Consider the following 25344-nt stretch of genomic DNA (forward strand, 5'->3'; position numbering starts at 1 on the left):
AGTCAGTAAGCAGCATTCCTCTGTGGTCTCTGGGTCAGTTCCTGCCTCCTGTTTCCTGTCCTGCCTTCAGTTCCTGCCTTGCCTCCCCTTCCCTGAATGGTAGACTGTGATAAGGATGCTTAAGCCAAGTAAGTCTCTTCTTCCCAAGTTGCTTTTGGTCATAATCTTTATTACAGCCATAGAAAGCAAATTAAAACACTCGTGATTTCCAATGGATCATTTAATCTCACACACATAAAATTAAAGATAATATAACATGTTCTTTAAGGTTCTTTTTCATTGATGAAGGTCTATGAACCTAAAAGAAAAGTTTTATGACGACTAGGCAGTCCAGGACTCAGGTGGACTTAGATATAATAATGTTCCCAAGCTCTGAAAGAGAATGAAGTGTCCATACAGTATGTTTTACTTTGCTATGAGCTGCAACAATGAAATATTTGAGGCTAGGGGACTTATTGAGAGGTTTATTTGGTTCATGATGCAGGGCACACCGGGGCCAAACAGCGTGGCACTGCAGCCTAGTGAGGGACGCCTGCGTCCCATGACACATCAGAAAGGGAAGTAGCTACAGGCAGAAGAGGCCAACCTGCTCTGTGGAAAATGCATTCCCAGCTGTGGAATGATCCATTTTAAAAGGACAGCATCACTTCATTCATGAGCATGATGTCTCCACCTTCTGATCAGTTTTCCCTAGGCCCCACCTCTTAAAGGTCCCACCACCTAAACAATGACACCATGAAGAATAAGCCTTCAGTACATGAATCTATATGGGTCAATCCATACTCTGACAGATCGCAGCACAGTGCCACCACAGTATTTGATAACTGTGGGAAAGTGTGCTGTGCAGTGTCCAAACAGTAGACAGACTGCTTTTTGGTTGGAGGTATTCTGTGGATCATTCTTTACATGAACAATATCAAGGCAGAAACCATCACTTAAGTACCAAGAGTAAAATCCTATAATGTAAAAGTCAGTAAAGCTTGCAGAATGATTGCTCAAATGGGCTAATGTAGGGGAAATAATCAGTAATTGTTCAAAGACGATGTAAGTGTAGGCAGAAAACCCTAAGGTGAATTCTATTGGTGCGTTCAAGTGGCACTACACACATTCTTCACATAATCCTAAGTCTGAACATGTCAGATGGTCCTGTGCTTCCTCTCTTTTCCCTGGGTTCTCTCTAACGTTCTAGAAAAATATGTATCCTAGATTAATATCAAAAGATATTCTCCCTTCCCAAAAATGTGACTTAGGCCATGAATAACTGATGATTTCTGTGCCTCATAAATAAAAACAATTACCACCAAGAATACATGAAAAATCTCAAAAAAAAAACATATAAAATGTGTGACCTAAGCTGAGTGTGGCGATCCACTTCTACAATCTCAGTACAGAAGGCAGGAGATCAGGAGCTCAACGTCATCCTTGGCCACAATAGTGAATTGAGGGTAATCATGAAGGTTGGGAGATGACAAATTTTACTAGTAGCAGAGGAGATTAAAATTGCAGTAAGAATGTCCCTTCACATACATGAGCAGGAGCATGTGCTGGATGAGAGAAGGGACGCCATGGGCATCGTTGCTGGGCACAGGAACTGGCACAGCCCCCTGGGAGCGCGTCCGGATGCTGATGGGCACAGGTTCTGACTGCCTGGCTATTGCTAGAACCTTGTCCTCCAATAGAAGAAAAAAATACAAATTATGGTACTCCAGGGAAACTTGCTGTTCTCTGTTTTCACATCTGTGTAAAAGGATGTCTTTTGGAGATTTGGCAGAAAAATCTTTTTGCCTCTACTTATTCTTCCAAAAGGAGGAACTTGCTTAATTAGTGTCCTTTCTTTTGCCCTAGAAGCATCTCCTCACAGTGGATGGGGGCACAGATAGTGCCAGTGGAGGAGGCCCGGATAAACACACAGACCACCACTGCAGGGGGAAATCTATTTGAGCTGCTCTTCTGCAAGCCCAGCCCTCTAATAGAATTGATGATTCTCTCTGCCGCTCACCTGAACTTGGGAGTCTATTTCTTATTTGACTAAGGATGGTCAAAGAGGGTCCTGCCTATTGTGCTCCCCAGAGTCCAAATACAACACTGTTAACCAGAAGGAATTAAAGGAAAGATGCACATATTGATGCAGATAAGGGCCTGAAAATGGAAGAGAAAAATTGGTGTACAGTTGTATAAGTTAAAAGTGAGCAACACAGTACCACATATTATTTGAGGTGCATATCTTTTTGTCATAAAACATAAGGGCCCACATGAATGACTGTAAAGCGTTCAAAGTATGGATTGGCTGTGACAGAGGACTGGAAATGCACTCAGGCAGGGCTACCCAGGGGGGCTTCAGCCACAGAACGAATGGGGTGTTATGTTTCTAACCCAAGAGGAGTGTGCATAGGATGCTCTGTGACTGAAATAGTCCATGTACACACGCATGCACACTTACAGTCCACAGATGCAGTTCTGATAAATAAGAAGCAGAGTGGAAAAGGCTTTGAGAGCTGTACAAAAGATCCTACCCTGTCAGAGTCAAGGGTTCTTTTCCAGAACCTTCAGGAAAACTGGGATTGGCCATGCCTGGAAAGAGATACTAACCATGGGTACTAGGCCATGCAGGCTCATTCTAGACAGGAGGACAATCTACTGATCCAAAGAACCAGGGAGCTTGGAAGAAACAGTAAAGTCCTGTTTACTGAAGGAGAGGCAGAATGAATTACTACCGGCAAGAAGAGGCGCCTGACTGTAGCTCGCCCTCTGAAACCTGAACTACCGACTTGTTTCTCTTTCAACATGAGAATCTCTATTAATTATATCTGCAGGAAGAGCCAATGGCTGTCCGTGGTAATGCAGTTCAACGACATAAATCACAGGAAAGATGAATTCGGTGGCAACTTCAGGTGAGTATATTTTGACTGTATAAGGTCTGAAGACATATGCAGGGAAACAGTCTATTACTCCCTGATTCTTCAGTGTAAAAACCCATCCCCCCCTTGAGTCACAATAATCAGAGCCGGCTATAGCTTATGCAGTTCCATTTAAAGAATATGTATCTTTAGGCTTTCATACATTTTACTAAATGTAAAAAAAGAACTTCCCCTATCCTCCCCCTACCAAAAGAAATATTCATATAATACAATTTGGCCTGATGCATACACAGACCATGTTCTGTATCCAGGGAAACAGATGAAGATTATGTTAGCATGAATTACTGACATCTGGATTTAGTATCGTGCTATGATTTGTAATCTAGGGATAAATTAGCTGGTAGGAAAGGTAGGTGTTCTGTGATTGAAATTATAGATAGAATTGAGGCTTTACACAAAAACCTATCACAATTTCTGTTGCCTGTGGGGAGTAGGAGCCCTGTATGCATGTGTGATGTTGACATGGGACAACCATACTGGGGACTCCAATACCTCAGCCTCAGGGGAGTGGCAAAGCTTTACCCAGCTGAGGTTCGGCTGGAAGGTGAGGCCTTCCTGGGAGTTCCAGTGACCAGTGTGGGCATCCAGTGATCAGTGTGCATCCAGTGATCAGTGTGTACATCCAGTGACCAGTGTGTGCATCAGTGATCAGTGTGCATCCAGTGACCAGTGTGTGCATCACTGGTCAGTGTGTGCATCAGTGACCAGTATGTGCATCACTGGTCAGTGTGTGTACCCAGTGATCAGTGTAGGCATCCAGTGACCAGTGTGTGCATCCAGTGACCAGTGTGTGCATCACTGGTCAGTGTGTGCATCAGTGACCAGTATGTGCATCACTGGTCAGTGTGTGTACCCAGTGATCAGTGTGTGCATCCAGTGACCAGTGTGTGCATCCAGTGACCAGTGTGTGCATCAGTGACCAGTGTGTGCATCAGTGACCAGTATTTACCCAGTGGTCAGTGTGTGTATCCAGTGACCAGTGTGCATCCAGTGACCAGTGTGTGCATCCAGTGACCAGTGTGCATCCAGTGACCAGTGTGTGCATCAGTGATCAGAGTGCATCCAGTGACCAGTGTGTGCATCCAGTGACCAGTGTGTGTATCCAGTGACCAGTGTGTGCATCCCAGTGACCAGTGACCAGTGTGTGCATCAGGTGACCAGTGGTCAGTGTGTGCATCAGTGACCAGTATGACCAGTGTGCATCACTGGTCAGTGTGTAACCAGTGGTCGGTGTGTGCATCAGTGGTGGTCAGTGTGTGCATCCAGTGACCAGTGTGTGCATCCAGTGACCAGTGTGCATTGGAAAGAGTGGACCTCTCTGAGGGACTAGAAATTAACTTTCAAAAGAATTTTTTGGACCATCAACTTAAAAAAGTAGCAGCTGCTGTTGATAAATATTCTTTGGCTCTGTCCTGCTATTTTTCAAGCATAGTCGCAGTTATCATTGTTCTTCCACAACTGATGCCCATCAATGTTTCGCCTATTTGAAACTCTATAATAGAGTGGGAAGATCCAAGAGGTCATCTGAAGAAATACTAGACATGAGACAATTTGTGGATTTTGTATTATTTCAAAGGGAACAGTTAGCATCACCCTGGAGATGCTGTTACGGCTTCAGATAAATTCTAAATGTCCTGACCTAAGAATCTTTTAGTTTACTTTTTATGTGACTTCTCTAGTTGCTGTAAATACAGTGGAAATTCTCTATAATAGGTTGTATATTGGAAAACAATAGTCCCTATTAGTATTGCAAGGGTGTTCATTTTATGATATTGATCTTTATAAAATCAGGTACTTTGTAAAGACTGGGTTATCAAATGCCATTGACTTGACATGCTTTAAGCCAAAAAGGTTTATTTTTAATTTTGAATCTTTCAAAGGGTAACTGTGCCTGGCTGTTCTTTGCAGCCTGTTAATAGAATTAATGGAGGTTTGAGGAAAAAAAGGCCTAATGCTTTCCCTGCTTTTTCCTGCTATAAATTTTAATATAAGATGACTGCTGATTGCCTTTCTAAAATGTTGCTATTCTTCTGGTGATTGCAAAGCAATTTATAGGTAAAAGGTACTCAATAAATGCTAAGGAATACACACACACACACACACACACACACACACACACACACGTGTGTGTGTGTGTGTGCGTATATATTAAGTTTTAGAAATGTCATGACCTATATAAATTATTTTTAACAGTAAAAGCATTTATAGTAGTTGTTGTGAAACATTCTGTAGCATTCTGTTTGGTTGTACAAATGCTATAAAACAAGACTTTAGCTGCTTTTTTAAAAATATTAGAAGTCTATCTTAGCGTTTGTATTTTAAACACAATTTTCCCAGACACGTTGCTCCATGTTTGTGAAATTCATTCTTTTACATTAAATTTAAATGTGTGAGTAACAAGTGTGAGCAATGGTGACAGTGACACAAGCTTCACGAGTTGCAGGCAGGAGCATCAGTGGTTTATGACCACACAGATCTTTTTCTTGTTTGGGTTCTTTGTGGTTTCTGTTGTGGTTTTGGGTTTTGAGGCAGGGACTTACTCTGTAACCATAGTGATTTGGAACACGTTATGTGGCCCAGGCTGGCCTTGATCTTATGATGTTCTGTCTGCCTCAGCCTCCCTGGTACTGGGGCTACAGGTTGGTTGTACGACACTTAGTTCAGCACAATATGAAACTGCTCATATATTATTGATTTCCTCATACAGGACAGATTCATAATTTATTTGAAGTTTCTATTGTATGTTTTCCAGGATGAGGAACAAGAACAGATTCCAGAGTTGCCAGATCCAAACTTAGATATGGGCATTTTGCCCAGAGAGATCCGGAAACTGGTAGAGCGGAGAAAACAAGTGAAACAGCTAATGAAACAGCAGGATTTAAATCCAGACCTTGTTCTTCAGGTAAGTCTTTTCTCTGCAAGGTGTTAGGAGACACCTTGAGCTTGTAACACTTGATTATTAGGTTGATTACTAGATTAGTAGTAGGATGAATAGTGTGGGTAAGTACATGCGCTTATTTTATTTTGGCCACTAGCCATTCAGAAGTGGTAGGCTGCTTCAGAATGGAAGGGTTCTCTCGCTGTGAGATGTTACAGAATCTTGGGAAATTAGGGATCTATGTACTTGCTACTAGGAGGGTAGGGCAACAGATTGAGTATTAAGTATCCCCACCGCTCCCAATATTGAGAGGTTCTCCTCATTGTGATCTAAAAAGATATCCACTGTATTAGTAAGAATCTACAGGTATCATATATCTTTTGTCTTTGTTGGCTTGCAGTATGATATCCGACAGAAGGCTTTGAAGCTCACAGCGAACAGTATGTATGGTTGCCTGGGATTTTCATACAGCAGATTTTATGCTAAACCGCTGGCTGCCTTGGTGACATACAAAGGAAGGGAGGTAAATTGCAAAATAAAATTCGCATCTGTAAATATATGCTGTAATATGGGAGAGCTAATTTTTTTACCTAGTTTTTACAGTTTCAAATATTTCTTCTTTAGAGTAAGTTTGAGACAAATAGGCATTTGAATAAGAATTCACTTGTCAGTCCTGCCTCCCTCCCTCCCTCTCTCCTCTCTGTATGTGTCTATATGCCAGCCTTGCTGTAAGGCAATAAAGATAGAATGTGAATATTATGTAAAGCTTATATTTGAGCAGACTGGTGGGGGAAGGGAGGTGAGACAGGACCTGATTGATGAGAGCATAGTGTGGGAAAACAGCTGAATATGTATAAAAATGCCTAGGTTGATATTAGAAGTTAATGTTCTTCAGATAAGTAACTGAGAGTTTAATGTGTAATGTGAGAGAAGGTAGAAATCAGGAGAATAGCTAACAGGACCTTTTATTTTCACTAAGGGCGACAGCAGGGTCAAGAGTTCTGTCTTCTGTGTTGTCTTTGTGGGTAATCGATCTTTATGCATTTCCAGTAGGTTGTTGGGCATATGAGTTGGCCATTGTAGGATGTTAGTTAAGGATGGAATTTGGGTTCTCAGGCTCTGCAGGTAACGGTGCATCTTCCTGCCTCCTTATCCCCTAAGGGTCTAGCTTTATAGCCCTGGCTGTCCTTGAACTCAGAGATCTGCCTACTTCTGTCTCTCGTGCTCTGGGATTAAATTCATGCACAACACCTAATCCCCAAATCTTTTATTTCACCAATCCTCTTACCCCTCAACCTCTCCAATCTCCAGCTTCCCAGTACTGCCTGTTCTGAAATAATATCCCAGTTGAAGACTATCCAACTTTTTAGGGAATTTTTCAGTGTTTCAGAATCCTTTCTCAGCTAACTCCATTTCTCTGCGGGACCTGACAACTGCCTGTTGTTGCTTCATCAGGATTTATCTGGTTTTGGTGATTGTTTACCACCCTAATCTCCTTGCCTTCTCCCTTGTTTCTCATTCTCCTTCTGATTCTCTGGTTTTTGCCTTGCAAACATAGTACCTTCTACCTTTTTGCAACGTAATCAATTCAAGTTTTCTTCAGCAATATTACCTATCTGCCAGGTATCAATGACCACAGTATACAAACTCTATTTATGTATATGTGTGAGTTTTAAACTTTGGGGCGGGGGGCGCACACCAATCAGGTGCCAATCTCTGGAGCTGGGGTGACGGGCACTTGTGATCCACCTAATCTAAGTGTTGGGGACCTAGTTCTTTCTGGTCTGAGCCATCTGTCTAGCGCTAAAGAACTCTTTTTAAGCGTTTATATCCAATCCTTGTTCCAAGTCCACATAGGAACTTCCATGTGAAATTTCCTAGCATCTACACTGGTTAGAGCTCCAACCTTACCATTCAGTACCAACACTTTATGAACAGTTTAAGTTCATCTATTTTAATGCTTTGTGTAGAACTTTTTATTTTTATAATCTGTAAAAGTATGGTTATATTTAATACTGAATTCAGTCAAGTATATTAAGATACTGTTTTCTTTTAGTGAATTTAAGGCTACTTAATTGTAAACATAGTATACGGTGGTAATACTGGTTGTCTGGATGCAGAAAGCTCTAGAGTGATGTTTGGCATGATGGTTCATAGGCTAACTTCACTGTGTTTTACAACACTTGACACACACACTTGACACTTTCAGGATAATGTTGGCTTTAACAATTCTGTCCAGCAGAACTTTTAAGATAGAGGAATACTTTTTATCTGTACTGTCTATATTCAATAGCCTCTTGCCACAACTGGCTGGGGAACACTTCCTATTTGCTTATTCTGGTTAGATGAGGAACTTGATTTTTAGATTCATGTAGTTTTAATTAAAATGAATTTAAATTTAATGGATAACGTGCGGAGAGTGACTATTGAGCAGTATATATGTAATTGTGACATGAAACAAATGTCACGCTATTTGAAGTCACTTTTCTCTTGCAGCCTTATCTCAGATATGTGGCTTAGGGCAGAGAAGGGCAGTGCATGGCTTGAATAGCAATGGTGTAGTAAGAGCTGTTTTGTGCATTATCATATCAAAACTATGCAAGAGGCCTTTGACATGTAGTAGTGTTCTGGTTTGTAGATGAGGAAGCTAAGGTTCTAGGAGGTAGAGGAGAACAGTGGTTACTTTGAATTGAAACTGTTTTCCTAATTCTAAGTCTTTTACTGCCTTTGGGTTCACCATTAGAGAATGGCTTTTGCAAGTTCAGTTCTGCTTTATAATGTACCTTATTACGAGACAGTCATCCTTTTCAACATATGGCATGGGCCCTATTTTTTTACATGAGAAATATTAGGGGCTAGCTGAAGTAAGATAAAGATGTTCTCAGATTCTTAGGCTAAGTTTATCTCAAAATTATTTAAATTTTGTTTCTGTATATATATTCAGTGGGTTCTGATAGAACACCATCTTATTTTTGTATTAGGAAATGCACTCACTATGCCCCAACTGGGTGATAATACATAGGTTGACTATTGCGATTGGATCAAGGTTACTCTTAAGTTTCTCACGAGAGGCAATAGTTGACAATTTACTCCCTTGGAGAGTGCCTCTTGCTGTTGAGAAATCCCTGTTGTTACATTTTCTGCATTGGCTTAAAAATCCACAGGCTTAAAAGGGCACCGTTGATAATGATAAGCCCCAAATATGTCCAATGATCTCTCCTACTTCCCCAAGCCATTATATTTTAGGGGCAGTGTTTTCTTTTGGCTGGAATTTTAATAGGGAATTTAAACTCAAATTTTACTTTTTGTTGATCAACATGTAATAACTAAGCTAAATTTTTAGTTCTTGTTTTATAAAATATAGTGATACTATATCTTATGTAAAATATAAAACCTCCCTTTTTAAAACCTTCATTAAAAACGAATTTCAGGCAAATCTAGAATCAATCATGGGATCACATTAATAATTTCTGCTTTCCTCCTTTTCTTTTTCATGTGTTCCTTCCTATATATAGTACCTTCTATAGTTGTTGGTATTATATCTTTAATGTGAAGTTAATGGGAAGCAGTAAGTATATAATATACCTGCTTTCTGCAACTCTTATTCTGGAAGCTCCAAAGATCTCTATAGAAGTTATTTACTAAAATAAAAATTATTGCTAAAGTTTTGGTGGTAATAACACTGATAGACAGGAAGTCTAGAGGTATTCTCTGGTTTTACTATCACTCTCCTATATATTGTGGAGTCTGTTGTTTTTAAAGATTTTCATTGTTGTTTTGAGACAATGTATGACCATATACTACAGGTTGACCTTGAACCCAATCCCTTTTATGTGCTCTAATTGCAAGCACACACCTGTCAGATGTTTTTTAATTATTAAAGAGGTAGGAAGGATGAAGTTGAGGTTTCACGATACTTTTGCAATTTACTATACTGGTGCTTTGCTCATAAGGCAGTATAAACAGAATAACACAGTAGCTGAAGACCTATTTTGTTTGCATCTAAACTTCCTAATTAAATTTAAGTTCAAGGGGTTGGGAATTTAGCTCAGTGGTAGAGCGCAAGGCCCTGGGTTCGGTCCCCAGCTCCGAAAAAAAAGAAAAGAAAAAAAAATTAAAGTTCAAGTTCAAGTAGGAATGAGAAGGAAACCTGGTGACATGTCCTTGAAAAATTATAAGGTTTTTCATTTGGATATGGATAAATGCAGTCTGGAGAGGCATGAAGTTTTGCATTTTGATATGGCCTTAAAGGCTTCCTTCCCTTTTTATTTTTAAGTAGATTTTGTGAGTGTTTGCTTAGTTTTGTTGGGATCATGCAGATTTGGCTCTGGTGACCTAATAATTTCTGTAAGTAAATGTATTATAGCTGTTAGAATACCCAAGTAATTACTAATTGTTCTCTTAAAAAACATTTATAATAAAAGTAAAAATATGTTAAATGGACATCAGTATTGCCTTTTCACAGGTGTGATCTTTCATACTTCATACTTCAACTATCCCATAATTTTAATTGCTTGATGATAGAGGAATTAGTTGCTGTTGAAGGAATCTTATGCAGGAACCTCACAATAATGCACGTTATTTCAAAATAATTGAGCATTTCCAGAGAAGAAATAATGAAATTTCATTTTTAGACACTTGTAGAAGCGAATCTGTAACAATACCATCTGTAATTGCTTTTATTACAGATGTTTGTGTGAAGAGGCAAAAAAATGAAATTGGGCAAGACTTCATGGGTAACACTGAGTGGGCGCAAATATTTAGACTATGAAGACAAGTATCAAATGTCAAGTGTATGGTGTAGTAATTGAAGTGATTGTTCACTAGATGGCGATAGACACCCTAAGATCATTAATCAATTAAGGATTTTATTCTGTGAACAATAATGTGAAGGCCATTTTTTGAATTAAATGTTTACATTTTAGATTTTTACCAAATTTGAATACTAGATAAAGGCTAAAATGGCCCAAAGGTAGTGTAATAGATTTAGTGTTTAAAATTGTAATTTTTTTGCCTTATAAGTTTTATTGATGAGAACAATCATTTAATTTATTTTAGTAAGTGAATTCTTCCTTTGAGTAGATAAATTTTATCTCTGATTATGGAGACACATGACTTTCTTAGTCATAGTACCACAGTCAACTCTAAAAAAATTGAAAATGATTTTTGTATGTAATTTTGCCTCTTTGAATAGGATATTTTTTTAATTTGAGGAATTTAACATTTTTAATGACTTTTAAGCATACTTGTCATGTAGTATAATAATGATATTTGTTCTTATGAAATAATTAGTACTTACTGAATTATTATTTATTTGTTCCTGCCTTCTTTAATTCTGTGTTCTTGAGGAAACAATTTTTGATTTGGATTTCTGATTGCAATTTCAAGTGCAGTGTTCAGGAGCAGTCCATGTGTTTTTCATTTTACTGTCCTGTAGGCTGTAGGCTGAAGCGAGTCATTGTCAGCCTGCTTTTCGACCAGTTGTAGGAGAGCTGGTTTTCAGTTGTGTTCAGAAGTGAAATTTGTTCATTTTAGAAAATGCATCGAAATCATTGCATGCAGCCACCACTATCTAGGCTCAGGTTTGTGAGATTGTCTTGGTGATGAGGTAGGGCTAGTGAGAGTCCTTGGCAATGGCGCTGGCTCTCTTTGTTCGTGATGGAAGAGGATCTTTACATTATGAAGGGTCCTTTGTCTTTACTGGGAAATAAACGAATATTTCAGTTTTCCAATATTTTTCATGAAATACAGCCTAGTTTTGTTTTAACTTAAAAGAACAAAACATAGAAATGGCTACAGACTCTCTCTTTTTCTTCAGTGGTAATTATATTGTTGCCTTTTTTCCTCTCTTACCTGTCTTTTCCATTTTATAATATGGAAGTGTGTGTGTGTGTGTGTGTGTGTGTGTGTGTGTGTTCATTTTCATATTTATTAGTTTTTTTTAGTATTCATGTGTCATTTTACAGTTTGAAAAAAAGCATTAGGAAAAATGCTCTGTATTTCACAATTTAAATACATCCCTTTGATACAGTTTTAGATTTTACTTAATCATGTTAACTCTTCTATAACATTTTAGTGAGTGAATATGACTGAGTATTTTCGTTCTCTCATTTCTCTCCTACTTTTTGGTATTTTTCCTTTATTGAAAATAGCTTTCCCCCATATGATAATATGTATCTCCAGACCACAGTTGCCTCTCCCTTTACTCCCAGTTTCTTCCCCCTTCCCTTTTCATCTGGAGTCACTTTTTCTGTCTCATTAGAAAACAAAGAAGGCAATATTATATAATATGATAAAACAAAAACTAACATATCAAAATAGAACAAAACAAATAAACAGAGGGAAAAGAGCACAAGAAATGGATTTAGACACAGAGACCTACTTGCTTACATACTCAGGGTTCTAATGAAAGCAGTAAACTGGAAGCCAGGCTAGCTCTGCAGAGGAACTGGAGGGTAGAAGGAGCAGAGGAAAAAAGGGAAAGCTCTGATGTGGCATTGTGCGTCAAGGAGCCTCCAAAGATGCCACCGAGTTTGTCCTCTGTTGGTTATCTGTTCTGTTTCCTCCCCCCATTCTCAGTCCCTTAATCTGTAACTGTGTAGCTTAGCAGATTGTAGCTTGTGTATCACTGACATTAACAGCTGATATCCACATGTATGTGGATATATATCATATTTGTTTCTCTCAGTCTGGGTTACAGGTGGTTTTTTTTTTTTTTTTTTTTTAAGTTCCATCCATTTACCTGAGAATTTCTTCCTACTTTTTATATGTTGACTGAGTAATACTCCATTGTGTAAATATATCATTTTCTTTATGCAATCTTTTGTTGAGGGATATCTAGATTAATTGCTGGCTATTATGAATAGAGTAGCAATGAGTGAATGGACAACCTTGTCTTGTTCCTGATTTTAGTAGAAATGCTTTATGTTTCTCTTCATTTAAGTTGATGTTAGCTATGGCTTGCTGTTAACTTCCTTTATTATGTTACAGTATGCACATTGTATCTCTGATCTCTCCAAGACTTTTATCATTAAATAAATAGTGTTGGATTTTCTCAAAGGTCCCCTCTACATTTTTGAGATAGTATCTTTCTTTGTAGGTCATACTTAGGATTCAACCTAGACTGACTCATTTCTGCCTCTGCTTTTCTGTTATTGGGATTAAAGGTGTGTCAGTATGTTGGCTTTACCTGTTATTTTGAACTGCTGCCATGTTCTCATTTTTTATTTTTTTTTCCATTAACAGCAGATTATACTAGATAATGTGTTAGACTTAATTTACTATAACAAGATAAATTCTTCTGTCAGAGAGCTAAGTAAGTTCAAATCTTTGGCAAGAGACACAGCATATAGTTCTCCTGGGTCGCAGGTTCAGATGCTAATCTCGACATTGATACACAGTTTTGACTGAAGCTTGTTCATACATAGTTTTGACTCTGAAACTTGTCTATTTTTGAAGGTTTTTTTTTCACTTACCATGTATTTGTAAATATACTCAAATAATCCTTATTATTTGAGTGTTTCTTTTGTCACTGGTTTTTGTCTGTGTAGCACATACTGCTTCATATTTCTTATATTTCCCCGGGCCATCTTGAAATTACTATCCTCTTATCTTGGCCTCCCAAGGGCTAGAATTACCAACTTGTGCCACCATTCCTGGATCAGAATTTTAATGAATATAAATGTTATTATGGTGTAATTTTAATTTTTGTTTCCTTAATTAGGAGTTAAATCATTTTTCTTTTCATATTGACTAAGTCATCTACTGGTTTTGTTGATTGCTTATATGGACATACATGTCTTATTGCATTGCAGGTCTCTTATTGTTTTGCGGGTATTTAAAAATTGAATCTTTTGACTATTTGTATTCAAACAGCATATTGTCGTTTGGCTTGTTCCTTCATTGTGAAGAAATGTCTACTTTTTACACTAAATAGTTGACATTTTTCTGTCAGACTAGGCTTATTCTGAAAAAAATATACTTTCCAATGAGCAATACTGTCTTATTTTATTCTAAATGTTGAAAAACTTGGCTTTTCTTATTTAGATCTTTAGTCTTTCTGGAGATTTCTCTGAGGAGCAAGAAAACTTAGTGATCTAATTGTGTTTGTCTATTTTCTTCTTTGTGTATTTATTGAATTTGTTTCTCCATTCCAGGGATTGGCAAACTGTTACCTATGATCTGTTTTTTTTTTTTAAATAAAGTTTTATTGTGGTACGGTCATACCCATTTGTCTTTGACTGTATTCATATCAAACTTTGGAGGTGAATAGTTACCACAAAGCCTAAACTATATGTTACTTATTGCTTTGCAGAAAAGTTTTTGCCATCTTTTGTGTCAAAAGATAATTTTCATGTAATATAAGGGTGATTTTCATTTTTATTTTGGGACAGTCTTATCTGTAGCACATGCTAATCTAAGAGTTGATATATATCTCTGGGTTTCTTAAGAGTTTAGGATCCTCCAGCTTTGCCTTCCCAGTGTTAAGTATTAACAGATAATTTCTTTGAGTGCTAAAATGATGGTTTTGCATTTTTGCAGATATAGTTCATGTTTGAAAAATTGTAACTTTTAGTGATTATAGGTTACTCATGTTTGAAGTCCTTTACATTATAAAATTCAAAGCCAGAGAAACTTTTTATTGGCATATTTGAGGGATGTTGAGTTTTAAGATTTTTGCAATTTCCTGAATTGATAATATACATTATTGGGTGTTATTTATTTGTATTCTACTTCTAAATTCAGATTTTGTGGTAATTTAAATGAAATGAGTTTAGGTTCTTCTATCTAGTTAAACTGTATAGAAATAATTCCCTGCCATCAAATAAGTGACATTTTAAAGTGCAGATCTTTTTTGTATTGATATATTGTACTAAACATCTTGGTTTGCTTGTCCCCTAGCTGTATCCTTTCTAAAAATTGGTAAAAGTAATACTGCTAAATATCAAGTTGAGAAGAGGAAGCTCTGCTTTGGAAACACCCAATAAGAGCCTAGTCCAGATCATGGTAACTTAGATTGTTAATAGTTGGTGAGAAATGTAGTGACCAAAAGGTAGATATTTCTGTCTGTAGTTGTAGCTCAGGGATCATATGTCTATGTTGTATATGCAAGACCCTCCCTTTAATCCATATAACTGCAAACAAAACAAAACCAGCATATTTTCATATAACCTTATTGTAATAAACAACATACATTTGTAAATGTAAGTAGCATATATATCAGTCTCTGATATAACAAAATATGTTACACTTAGGCTTAATTTGAAATGATCCCTATGGTTTAAAATAAACACCCCCCCCAAAGATTGAGACTTGATACAAATGTAGCATGACCTTCTTTTTTCTGATTAGTAAAATTTAAATCTCAGTACCTCTAGTGATTCATTCATTTTAAAGGTAAACGTTTAGGGGGTCATAAAGCTGGATGGTATTAGAGGCACCTGGGAAGATAAAGACTGGCTCAAGCCTTACTTGACTGAGGTCCTCTTGTGAAATAGATCTGGGTTTGTGAGTGCAAGAGAAGGCTTCATCAAGGAAGCACTTAAGTAACTTCTCACTTATTTCTTTTGATTTACTTAAGTTTTTCATGACTGCCACATACTTGTCTGACCTGACCTTTGAAGAATTCAAGTGTGGGCCTATATGCCAATGTTTGTCAGAGAAAGGGTCTCCCCCCCCCCCCATTGCAACCTGGCTTCATTAATGCATCGTCCTAGCATTGTTATTGTGGGTTGGCATCTCCAGGCTTAGGGTGTCATTTGCCAGATCACTTTAGAAGATTTGTCTGTCTTCAAAACTTATGCCCTTTCCACTTATATATTGGATTTTCTATTATTAGTTTTTACTCTTCATGTGTTTGTGTTCTATGTATTTCTATGTCTCATGCAATGATCTTTGTTTGCCCTCACTCTGAGGTCATACTCATCTATGTGTTTCTGCAATTATAAGTAGGTGGATATGGACGATGCAGTTTTTATGTAGTCTTGATATTTAAGCCTATTTTGAGTTTATGAGAATAGCCAGGATACTCTGTATAAGAAAACGGGTACCTCGTATGTTTGTAGGAGGCACAAATGGAATATTTTTGCTTTGATATTTTGCCCTTCGAATTACAGAAACCATTGGGAATGTGGATAAGGCTAAGAGAGAAATTGTGTCAGATTGACTGTCATTGACACTGATCTCTAAGATTAAGTTTCATTACATTGACTCAAATCATATGGACCATGACCTTAGAAATCTTTTGCCTTTCTTCTCCAACCTTCTTTGGAGTGAATGACTCTGTTAAGGTAAATTCATCCCATTTTCTGCATATGTGAACATTTTATATCGGCCTATTTTGGTATACGTTTCCTTTTTACAAGCTGTGTGGTATTTGCCAGGTGTTCTAAAGCTCCTTACTTTGGCAGCAAACCAAGATAACAGCAGTAATGATTTCATAACCACTGTTCACCAGTAGCATGGAAACTGGGGTAGGGTTTAACTGTTTCTATAGTCAGTCTGTACAGGTTCTTTCCTGACTATACCACTTTTAAGAAAAGAGGGAGTGACGCACATTTTCCTCTCCCATGCTCCCTTTTCTTTTCACAAATTGTACTTATGTCAATTAAAATGAAAAGATTTGTAACAATCTAAAGCATTGACCTTTTCTTCATCATAAGCTTTGCTTTCCTTTATCTGTCATAGAAAATGTATGGATGCCACAGCAACACTCAATAGCAATGAGGATTCCCCTGACCCACCCCAAATAAGTCAGATGCCAGGGCGTGTTTGATCCGTAATGGATGTGATGGCGATATACTTTCTCCTTACTTTAGCCACATAGTATGTGTTTTACTAATTGGAAGTAATATATTTTTTGGCATCTTGTGCTGTCTGGTGGCATTAACTGCTTTTCACGACAGTATGATCAGGCCCATTGAAGGCACCTCCATGTTAAGTTTGTTGGGCTTATGACTCATGGCTGGTCGACTGAGCAGAGACTAATAGACTCCATTTTACTGGGCTGTATGAGCCTGGTGTTGTTTTGCCAGATCATAAATAGTGTGTTAAATTACAGCGAACTGAGCTTGGTTAAGTTGGGACTTTAAGAAAGCAATGATAGTAGTGTGTGTGTGTGTGTGTGTGTGTGTGTGTGTGTAGTGGTTTGATTTTAAACCAGAGATTCCTGGGCTCTTTATAGTCATTCTTTCTGAGATCTTATGGTTGAAATTTAGTGCAAGCATTGAATTGTACAGCTGTCCTTGTTTCCTTTTTATTACTTTTTGTGGTTGAATTAGCTTGTATCCCCTTTAAACTTGAGTGTATTACAGTCTCAAATATCTAAAGTTTTTCTTTGACAATCTCTTCACCTTTGATAAAGCAATATGAAGTAAAGTCAGTCCATGTTCATATTTTTTAAAAGAACATGGAAACACAAATAATTTCTAGAAATGGCTTATTTGCCATCTTTGGAATCCTCACTACTATTTATATATTTTGGTTAGTAATTGCCTATTTTTATTGTCTTTTTTTAACATTTAAAATAAGGCTTGCCTTTTGAGTCTAGTGATGGAATTTATTTGCCTTAATGCTAAATGTTGACTGGGGATGGGAATGGAACAAAGATATTGAATTTCGTTCATAGGTTGAAGTCTCAGACATTTGTCATATTTATTTCAGGGGCCGTTTGCCCTGCCAGCATAGAAGCAGCTACATTTCAGTGTAGGAGGGTGGTATGTTTTCTTCTGGAAGAGGGTGAGAGTTGGGGAGAGGAATATGCTCATAGGCTATTAATAATGCACATTGTTCATATTTCTAAGCACTGGTCCCCAGTATAGGGTACATGTTCTATTTCCACTGGATTTTGTGGCATGACGCAGTGGACAGCTGGTAATTCCATCACAGAAAAAAAAATCTTGATATTTCTTCTTCAGTGGTGTTCTGGTTGGGAAAACAAAATAACTTGTTTTCAGAAGGGGGACTTAAGAGTGGATATACTTAATTCACTTGCTCATTCTTGTCTCATAGCCAGAAATTCTTGAAGTAATATTTGCTGAATATGTACCATGGGGGAAATGCAGACAAATGACATTGCTTGTGACCCACAGACATGAGATGAAAATTCAATAAAACTAGAGCAAGAGCTTGGGACGCTAGACACGTGATCACTTACAGAAATGCACTCAAGAAAGCTTTGGAATAGATATCTCGAGTACTCAGTCTTTTGCATGGTGTGGCTTTGAGTAAGTGATTCAGTCTCTTGTCAGTGGGTGGTAGGTGAGGATGATCATCTCATAGTAGGCTGCAGGTCCAAAGATTTTATCTTAGCACACTTCATTATCCTGTGTCTCAGGGAAACCCAGGGGAAGCAACCCTGCAGATTATTGAACACCTACTAGGCGGTAGACTGGTTTTGGTGTTGGAAAGACAGTGGTAAGTTTTAAGTATTCAAGAGCTCGGGGAGCTTTTGTTCTGGTAGGTGAGAGCCATTAGTCAGTTGGTCAAATGAACATTTATGCCACACTGAAGAAAATAAATGCAAAGAAAAGGAACATAGGAGCAATGGCTCTTAACATGGATTGAAAAATTAGAAGATTCCTGAGGCCAGGGCACTTGAGCTGAGAGCTAGGGTGTAGATCAAAGTGAGCTAAGTAAAGAGTTTTAAGAACAAACATTTCAGGATGTACCATGTGTAGAGATCCTGGGGTGGCTTGGAAGTATGGTTGAGTTGGAAGGTTAAGAATGGAGGGGAATGTCAGAGATGCTTTTCTTTGCAGTAGATGGGAATTAACACAGGGACCGGCAACTGGACAATGTGCAGAAAGACTTCGGAGCACTCAGCCCTAAATGCGATTTCTTTATCGAGACTTTCCCCTTAAGGCTCAGGGATCAGTGTTGAAGAAGAAACAGATTCTAAGAGCCAGACGTGGTGAATGCGTTCAAGTAAGCAGCATCTTCCAGATATTGCAGGGTTTCTATAAACTCACAGACACTGAAAACACACATAAGACCAGCACAGGTTCAAACCAGACAAAACCCCGCACTGAGAACAGGAAGAGGGCACAAAGTCCCACCCCTAACCAAGAAGCTGTGGCAGTGTTATCTGCCGGGAAAGAGAAAGTCAGTGTTCTCCAATGGCCGATCAGCCACAGTCTAGGACAAATCTCATGCTTAGGAGTAGTTGGCCACTACAAAATGAAATCCATTGTGTGTGTGTGTGCGCGTGTGCGTGCCTGTCTTTGTGCCTTCTTTTTCACGTTTTTTTTGTTCCGTTTTCGCATTTTTAAATCTCACTTTTTGTTTTGATACTCATTTTTAAAAAGAGAATATGAAGTTGGGTAGTTGGGGTGGTGGGTTAGCCGTGTGTGTGTGTGATAGTTTGTATATGCTTGGCCCAGGGAGTTGCACTATTAGGAAGTGTTAGAAGTGTGGCCTCGTTAGAGTAGGTGTGTCACTGTGTGCATGGGCTTACCCTTACTCTAGCTGCCTGGAAGTCAGGCTTCCACTAGCAGCCTTCAGATGAAGATGTAGAACTCTCAGCTCTTGTACCATGCCTGCCTGGATGTTGCCATGCTCTTGCCTTGATGTTGAACTGAACCACTGAGCCTATAAACCAGCCCCAATTAAGTGTTGTCATTTGTAAGACTTGCCTTGGTCATGGTGTCTGTTTACAGCAGTGTAACCCTAACTAACTAAAATAGATGTAGGAGTTGGAGGAAACAACATGATCAAATATATTATATGAAACTTTTTAAATAAAAAATATTGGAGCAAGGGATTGGAGAGATGGCTGTTGGAGCGGACCCAGGTTCAGTTCTCAGCACCATCTATAGCATCATCTCTAGCAGATACCGTGTTTTCTTAGTAGGCATTACAAGTGGTGCACACACATGAATGCAGGCAAAACACTCAAATCTATGAAATAAAAATTAATCTTAGACTGGAGGAAGGGAAACTGATAGGTTATTATCAGAATATTTTATGAAAGATACATTAGTAATTGCACTGGTGTGAGAACAATTGGACGGGGTGGGGGAAAATAAAAGGTAAAAGAAAAACAACCAGTACAAAATGAAGTTCAGCTTTTGTTTAGGTAACCATATGGATGAGACTTCATTGGTGTAGCCAACCTCTCTGACATTTCTATGTGACAGTCTGCAGCAGACTTCGGTTCTTCTTAGACTCCTTTATAATGTCTTTGGGCCTTAGGCATAGACATTGTGCTGTAGATACATCAGTTGAGACCGAGTACCACAGAGTGTCTTGTTTTCTACGTTTTGAGTTTTCTATAATGGTCTCTGCTGCAAAGACAAACTTCTTCGAGGATCTGTATGTAACAACAAACAAAAAGGCTGTGAATTTGTGAGAGCACAGTGGGGGAAGGAAAGGGAAGTGAAGAAATGATGTTAATTATAATTTCAGAAACTGAAAATTACAAATTTCAAAGGCTTGATGAATTCGATGTAGAGTTTAGGGTAGAATAGAATATTAAGGTCAGCTTCAGGTTTTCTATAGGTAAATTGATGGGACCTTTTAATAAAATATGGGAAGATGACCAAGGAGAAGGAACAATGTCCAGTTTACTTAAGTTTTAGGAAATCTTGTTATTTTTAATTGATAGATTGTACATATTTACTTCAGTATATATATATAAAATGATCAGGACAGATCTGTTGGCATTCTCTATTACTGATGATATTTATCATTTGTTTGCATTGAGGACATTCAAAATCCTCTACTAGGTAGTTTGGAACACTAGTTAATTCTTGTCAAACATAGTTATCCTATGTGTTATAGAATGTTAGATTTTATTCCTCCTAACCAACTGTACTCTTTAATGGATATGTTCATTTTATAGTGTCTGGATATACATTTGAGAGCCCTGTAATGAGAAATGATGAGTGAAATTATTTTGGGAGGAGAAAATACAAAGAGTAGTAGGTTTTAGGACTCAGTCACTAGGGTCTGCAACTTGATGCTGCTAGAGGAGGGAGGCTTAGAATTAAGGTTGTAAAAAATACAGTAAGAGCAGTGTTAAAGGTAGGAAGAGGTAGTATTGTTTCATGGAGGTAGGCTGTGGTCAGTTGTTACAAAAAAAAGCAGCAACGATTGCTTTGACAATTTTCTGTCATGTTAAGAGACTAGAAGGTGATCGATATCTTCTGTTCATGTTTTACTTTGAGGGGAACCATGTTAGTGAAGCCGAATTGCTGTATGAAGAAATTAGAAGTTCTTGACTTATACCTGAGAAGGGAGAGTGAGGAAAAGTAAATTTTGGAAGTGTTAACTGATGAGCTGAGCTCAAATCCAGGTTCTACCCCAGGGGCCTACAACCCCTGCTCTTTCAGTCAGTACTATCTCTCTGCCCTGTCTCTGAGTCTTCAAATGGTTCCAGAGCTACTGATGAACTATTTAACTCTCTGAACCTCAGCTTCCCTTTTTTTTTTTTTTAAAAAAAGATTTATTTATTTATTTTATGTATGTGAGTACACTGTCACTATCTTCAGACACACCAGAAGGGGGCATCGGATCCCATTATAGATGGTTGTGAGCTACCATGGGGTTGCTGGAAATTCAGGACCTCTGGAAGAACAGTCAGTGTTCTTAACTGCTGAGCCATCTCTCCAGCCCTCAGCTTCCCTTTTAAATAAGGATGTCTTAATGCCCAATAAGGTTGTCGAAGAGTTAAATGAGATAATATATTACTTAGATTTTTATTACTGTGGCAAAAATACAATGACCACAGGCAGTTTGGGGAAGAAAGGGTTTGTTTCAGCTTATAGTTGTAGTCTATTATAAGGAAAGGCAGGTCAGGAACCTGGAGGCAGAAACAGTAGGAGAGGCTATGGAGGAATGCTGTTTCCTTGCTTTACCTGCCCTTGACTTGTTCAGCTTGCTTTCTTAGACAACCCAGGGTCACTTGTTCAAGGGAGGCACCACCCGTAGTCAGCTGGGTTCCTCCACATTATCAAGAAAATAACACAGACTTGTCTGCAGGCCAATCTGATAGGAATATTTTCTTAGGTGAGGGTCCCTCAATCCTGTTATGTCTAGGTTGGAGTCAAGTTGACAAAAACAAGCCAGCACAGGTAATATTAATTTGCTAATAATTGTTATAATAATACTATGTTAGTCGTTCATACATAGTTCTAAGTATGTGTTTGATAGCTAATAAATATCTTTGTTTTTAGGCAGGCTCTCACTATGTAGGCATGATTGTTCTGGTACTTACTATGAAGACCAGCTAGACCCACGACTCCTCCATTGGGGTCCCTGTGCTCAGTCCAATGATTGACTTTGAACATCCACATCTGTATTTGTCGTGTTCTGGGAGAGCCTCTCAGGAGACAGCTATATCAGGCTCCTGTTAGCATGCATTTTTTGGCATCAGCAATATTGTCTGGGTTTGGTGGCTGTATGTATATGAGCTGGATTCCCAGGTGGGGCAGGCTCTGAGTGGCCATTCCTTCAGTCTCTGCTCCACACTTTGTCTCCATATCTCCTCCTATGAATATTTTTGTTCCCCCTTCTAAGAAGGACTGAAGCATCCACACTTTGGTCATCCTTCTTCTTGAGCTTCATGTGGTCTGTGAATTGTATCTTGGGTAATACAAGCTTTTGGGCTAATATCTACTTATCAGTGAGTACATACCATGTGTGTTCTTTTGTGACTGGTTTACTTCACTTAGGATGATATTTTCTAGTTCCATCCATTTGCCTAAGAATTTCATGTACTTATTGTTTTTAATATCTGAGTAGTACTCCATTGTGTAAATGTACCACATTTTTGAATCCATTCTTCTGTTGAAGGACATCTGGGTTCTTTCCAGCTTCTGGCTATTATAAATAAGGCTGCTATGAACATAGTGGAGCACGTGTCTTTGTTATATGTTGGAGCATCTTTTGGGTATATGCCCAAGAGAGGTATAGCTGGGTCCTCAGGTAGTTCAATGTCCAATTTTCTGAGGAACCTCCAGACTGATTTCCAGAGTGGTTGTACCAGCTTGCAATCCCACCAACAGTGGAGGAATGTTCCTCTTTCTCCACATCCTCTCCAGCATCTGCTGTCACCTGAGTTTTTGATCTTAGCCATTCTGACTGGTGTGAGGTGGAATCTCAGGGTTGTTTTGATTTGCATTTCCCTGATGACTAAAGATGTTGAACATTTCTTTAGGTGCATCTCATCCATTCCATATTCCTCAGCTGAGAATTCTTTGTTTAGCTCTGTACCCCATTTTTTAATAGGGTTATTTGGCTCTCTGGAGTCTACCTTCTTAAGTTCTTTGTATGTTTTGGATATTAGCCCTCTACCAGATGTAGGATTGGTAAAGATCTTTTCCCAATCTGTTGGTTGCCGTTTTGTCCTAATGACAGTGTCCTTTGCCTTACAGAAGCTTTGCAGTTTTATGAAGTCCCATTTGTTGATTCTTGATCTTGGAGCATAAGCCATTGGTGTTTTGTTCAGAAAATTCCCCCATGCCCATGTGATCAAGACTTCCTAGTTTTCTTCTATTAGTTTGAGTGTATCTGGTTTTTTGATGTATGTCCTTTTTGATCCACTTTGGACTTAAGCTTTGTACAGGGTGATAAGCATGGATCAATCTGCATTCTTCTTCATGTTGACCTCCAGTTGAACCAGCACCATTTGCTGAAAATGCTATCTTTTTTCCATTGGATGGTTTTGGCTCCTTTGTCAAACATCAAGCGACCATAGGTGTGTGGGTTCATTTCTGGGTCTTCAATTCTATTCCACTGGTCTATCTGTCTGTCTCTGTACCAATACCATGCAGTTTTTATCACTATTGCTCTGTAATACTGCTTGAGTTCAGGGATGGTGATTCCCCTGGAAGTCCTTTTATTGTTGAGGATAGTTTTAGCTATCCTGGGTTTTTTGTTATTCAAGATGAATTTGCCAAATTGTTCTGTCTAACTCTGAAGAATTGAGTTTGGAATATTGATAGGGGATTACGTGAATCACCCAGATCTTTTTATGGAAAATGGCCATTTTTATTATATAAATCCTGCAATCCATGAGCATGAGATCTTTCTATTTTCACCAGAGATCTTCATTTCTTTCTTCAGAGACTTGAAGTTCTTGTCATACAGATCTTTCACTTGCCTGATTAGAGTCACACCAAGCTCTTGAAATCCTGTTGTATCAGAGCTCCTGGGAGACAAGCTTTCTCTGGTGTTCTAGAGGTTGGTGGGAGTCAGAGCCCTCCAATTTGCTCTGGGCACAGGTACAAACTGGTAAGAACCCATGCCTTTGACTTGGCAGGGTTTGGGTTTCCCCCGTTCCTGTGTGGGTCCGAGTTATGTTGTTTGTTGGGAAAGATATTATGGCCTCAACTGTGATCTTGAGTGTGTCAGAGCTCCTGTGCTCCTGGTTGTGTTCAGTCTCCTGGGAGTTGAGCTTCCTCTGTGTTCCTTGGTGTTTCAGAGCACCTGCAAGTTGGACTCCCTCTTTGTGTTGTAGGAGTGGGTGCAGAGCCAGTACCCAAGGCCTGCTCTGGTTGCAAGTTTAAACTGGAAGGAACTGGTGCCAATGGATGGGCAGGGTTCCTGGATACTAGGGGTCCCAGTTACTATGGGTGTTGGGGCAGATGTTGTGGCCTCCTCACCTGTGATCCTGGCGTGTTAGAGCACCTGGGTGTCAGGCTTCCTCTGAGTGTTGTGGGAATTTATTTTTATGTGTGTATAGGTGTTTTCTCTGCGTATACCATGTGTGTACCTGGTGCCTGCAGAGACCAGAAGAGGGCGCTGGATCCCCTGGGACTGGAGTTGTGAGCTGTTATGTGGGTACAGGGAATCAAACCTGGTTCCTCTGAATGAGAAACCAGTGCTCCTAACTCTGGAGCCAACCTTGCATTTCCATAGTCAATTATTTTTTTTTTCATAAGGAAATAATACATAGTCATCGTCTAGAATTAAAACATGATTATATTGTCCATAAGTGGTTTATATATTATTTTGAATAAAAGATCATAGGTCCTTGATGTTTTTTGTTTACTATTTTCTAATATCCTTCTTTATGACACTTAATATTATGGTATTAATATGAATTTTTGTATTTTGCATGGTGTTGCTACCTATCAATGTATTCACTTAATTTATGTAAGTGGTATTGTGTCATATGTCTTCAAATGCTACATATATATTTACCATACATTTGACCTGCCCTCTAGATATCTATCTTGTGAATGTTCTTTATTCTATTTTTCTGTCTCTTCCAATCATTCAGATTGTGGTTAGTATTCCACTATCAGGGAAGTAAACTTTCCTGTACTTACTCTTTGTGTGTCCGTGTGGGAGTTTCTCTGTGGTGATCATTGTTATTGTTCAGCATCCTGCTCCATTCCTCCTTTGTCACCACTGACTAATTTGTGTGATTTTGTTCATCTTTCTTTTATTAGAGATTGTACCATTGGGCTGGCACTATGTTTCACTCAGTTCTTCCCCACACATCAACTGTCACAAACTTAGGCACTCGATATGGCATTCGTTGTTATTTCTTTTACTTGAGTCTCCTTGCTTTCTGCATTTCTGTGTTGGTTCATTATTCCGTTT

At 38.6% G+C, this 25344-nt stretch overlaps 1 protein-coding gene across 2 annotated transcripts in view; it reads left to right on the forward strand.

Moving 5' to 3' along the window:
- Window positions 1–5303: 5303 nt before the first annotated feature.
- Window positions 5304–25344, forward strand: part of LOC116905352 (DNA polymerase alpha catalytic subunit-like) — a 40976-nt gene continuing 20935 nt past the window's right edge. For both annotated transcript variants that reach the window (XM_032908266.1, XM_032908267.1), the window contains exons 1-2: window positions 5304–5820; window positions 6197–6319. In XM_032908266.1, the coding sequence (XP_032764157.1) occupies window positions 5719–5820; window positions 6197–6319 (225 nt within the window). In that variant the 5' untranslated portion in view covers window positions 5304–5718. The remainder of the gene's footprint in view (window positions 5821–6196; window positions 6320–25344) is intronic.

Source organism: Rattus rattus, chromosome 7 (assembly GCF_011064425.1).
Source record: "Rattus rattus isolate New Zealand chromosome 7, Rrattus_CSIRO_v1, whole genome shotgun sequence".
Lineage (NCBI taxonomy): Eukaryota > Metazoa > Chordata > Mammalia > Rodentia > Muridae > Rattus > Rattus rattus.